The sequence below is a fragment of the Aptenodytes forsteri genome, unplaced genomic scaffold, assembly GCF_000699145.1.
Source record: "Aptenodytes forsteri isolate BGI_AS27 unplaced genomic scaffold, ASM69914v1 Scaffold958, whole genome shotgun sequence".
NCBI classification, from domain to species: domain Eukaryota; kingdom Metazoa; phylum Chordata; class Aves; order Sphenisciformes; family Spheniscidae; genus Aptenodytes; species Aptenodytes forsteri.
The window spans coordinates 1-1,286 of record NW_008794470.1 but is presented as its reverse complement, the minus strand read 5'-3'; the positions used below and the strand labels follow the sequence as shown (position 1 = coordinate 1,286).

At 56.4% G+C, this 1,286-nt stretch overlaps 1 protein-coding gene across 1 annotated transcript in view; it reads right to left on the bottom strand.

Moving 5' to 3' along the window:
• PPP1R10 (protein phosphatase 1 regulatory subunit 10) overlaps positions 1-200 on the bottom strand; it is a gene marked incomplete at its 3' end in the record, with an annotated part of 1,661 nt that extends 1,461 nt beyond the window's left edge. Inside the window, exon 1 of the mRNA XM_009290903.1 lies at positions 95-200. Coding sequence (XP_009289178.1) covers positions 95-200 — 106 coding nt within the window. The remainder of the gene's footprint in view (positions 1-94) is intronic.
• Between the last annotated feature and the right edge of the window lie 1,086 nt (positions 201-1,286).

The following is a 1,286-nucleotide window of genomic DNA, read 5'->3' as shown; positions in this document are numbered from 1 at the left end:
GGCAGGAGAGGGTGGTTATTATTGGGGGGGGTTGTCTCTAGACGAGGAGGGGACCCCGATATCCGGGGAGGGGACCCCCGTTATCCGGGGAGACTCCTCACCTTGGCCGCCGAGGGGGACAACACCTTCTTCTTCTTCTTAATCTTGATGCCGGGGATGGGAGCGGAGTTGAGGGCGTCGAGGAAGCCGAGCCCTTCCATGGCTGCGGGAAGGAGGGGAGGTGTCACCCCAAACCCCCCAAATTGTCCCCAAAAAGCCAGCCAAGGGTCCCCAAAAAGGCACCTAAATTCTCCCCCAAAAAAGGCACCCAGGTGACTCCCAAAAGGCACCCGAAGTGGCCCCAAAAGGGCACACAATTGTCCCCAAAAAAGCACCCAGCGAGGAAGCCGAGCCCTTCCATGGCTGCGGGAAGGAGGGGAGGTGTCACCCCAAACCCCCCAAATTGTCCCCAAAAAGCCAGCCAAGGGTCCCCAAAAAGGCACCTAAATTCTCCCCCAAAAAAGGCACCCAGGTGACTCCCAAAAGGCACCCGAAGTGGCCCCAAAAGGGCACACAATTGTCCCCAAAAAAGCACCCAGGTGTCACCAAAAACCACCCAAATTGTCCCCAAAAAGGCACCCAAATTCTCCCCAAAAAAGGCATCCAGGTGTCCCCAAAAAAGGCACCTTGTCCCCAAAACGCACCCAGCGTCCCCCAAAATGGCACCCAGTGTCCTCAAAACAGCACCTGAAGTGTCCCCAAAACAGCACCTAAATCGTCTCCAAAAAGGCACCTAAATCGTCCCCCAAAAAGGCAAACTGTCCCCAAAAGCCACCCAAAGCGTCCCCCAAAAAGGCAGCCAAGTATTCTTAAAACAGCACCCAAAGCGTCCCCAAAACGGCACCCAGGTGTCACCCAAAACCACCCGTATCGCCCCCAAAAAGGCACCTAAATTCTCCCCCAAAAAAGCACCCAGGTGACTCCCAAAAGGCACCCAAAGTGTCCCCAGAAGGGCACCCGATTGTCCCCAAAAAGGCACCCGAACTGTCCTAAAAAAGCACCCGAATTGTCTTAAAAAAGCACCCGAATTGTCCCCAAAAGGCACCCAGCTGTCCCCAAAAACAGCCCCCCAAGGTGTCCCCAAAACCAGCCCCCCAAGGTGTCCCCAAAAAGGCCCCCCGAAGCGTGTGTGTGTGTGGCCCCCCCCCGGCTCAGGCTGGGGCGGGATGATCTTGACTTTGATCTCCTTGGTGGCGTTGGGTGCCGTGTTCAGGGGTTTGTATTTCTTCTCGGCGGGAGGAACGTCT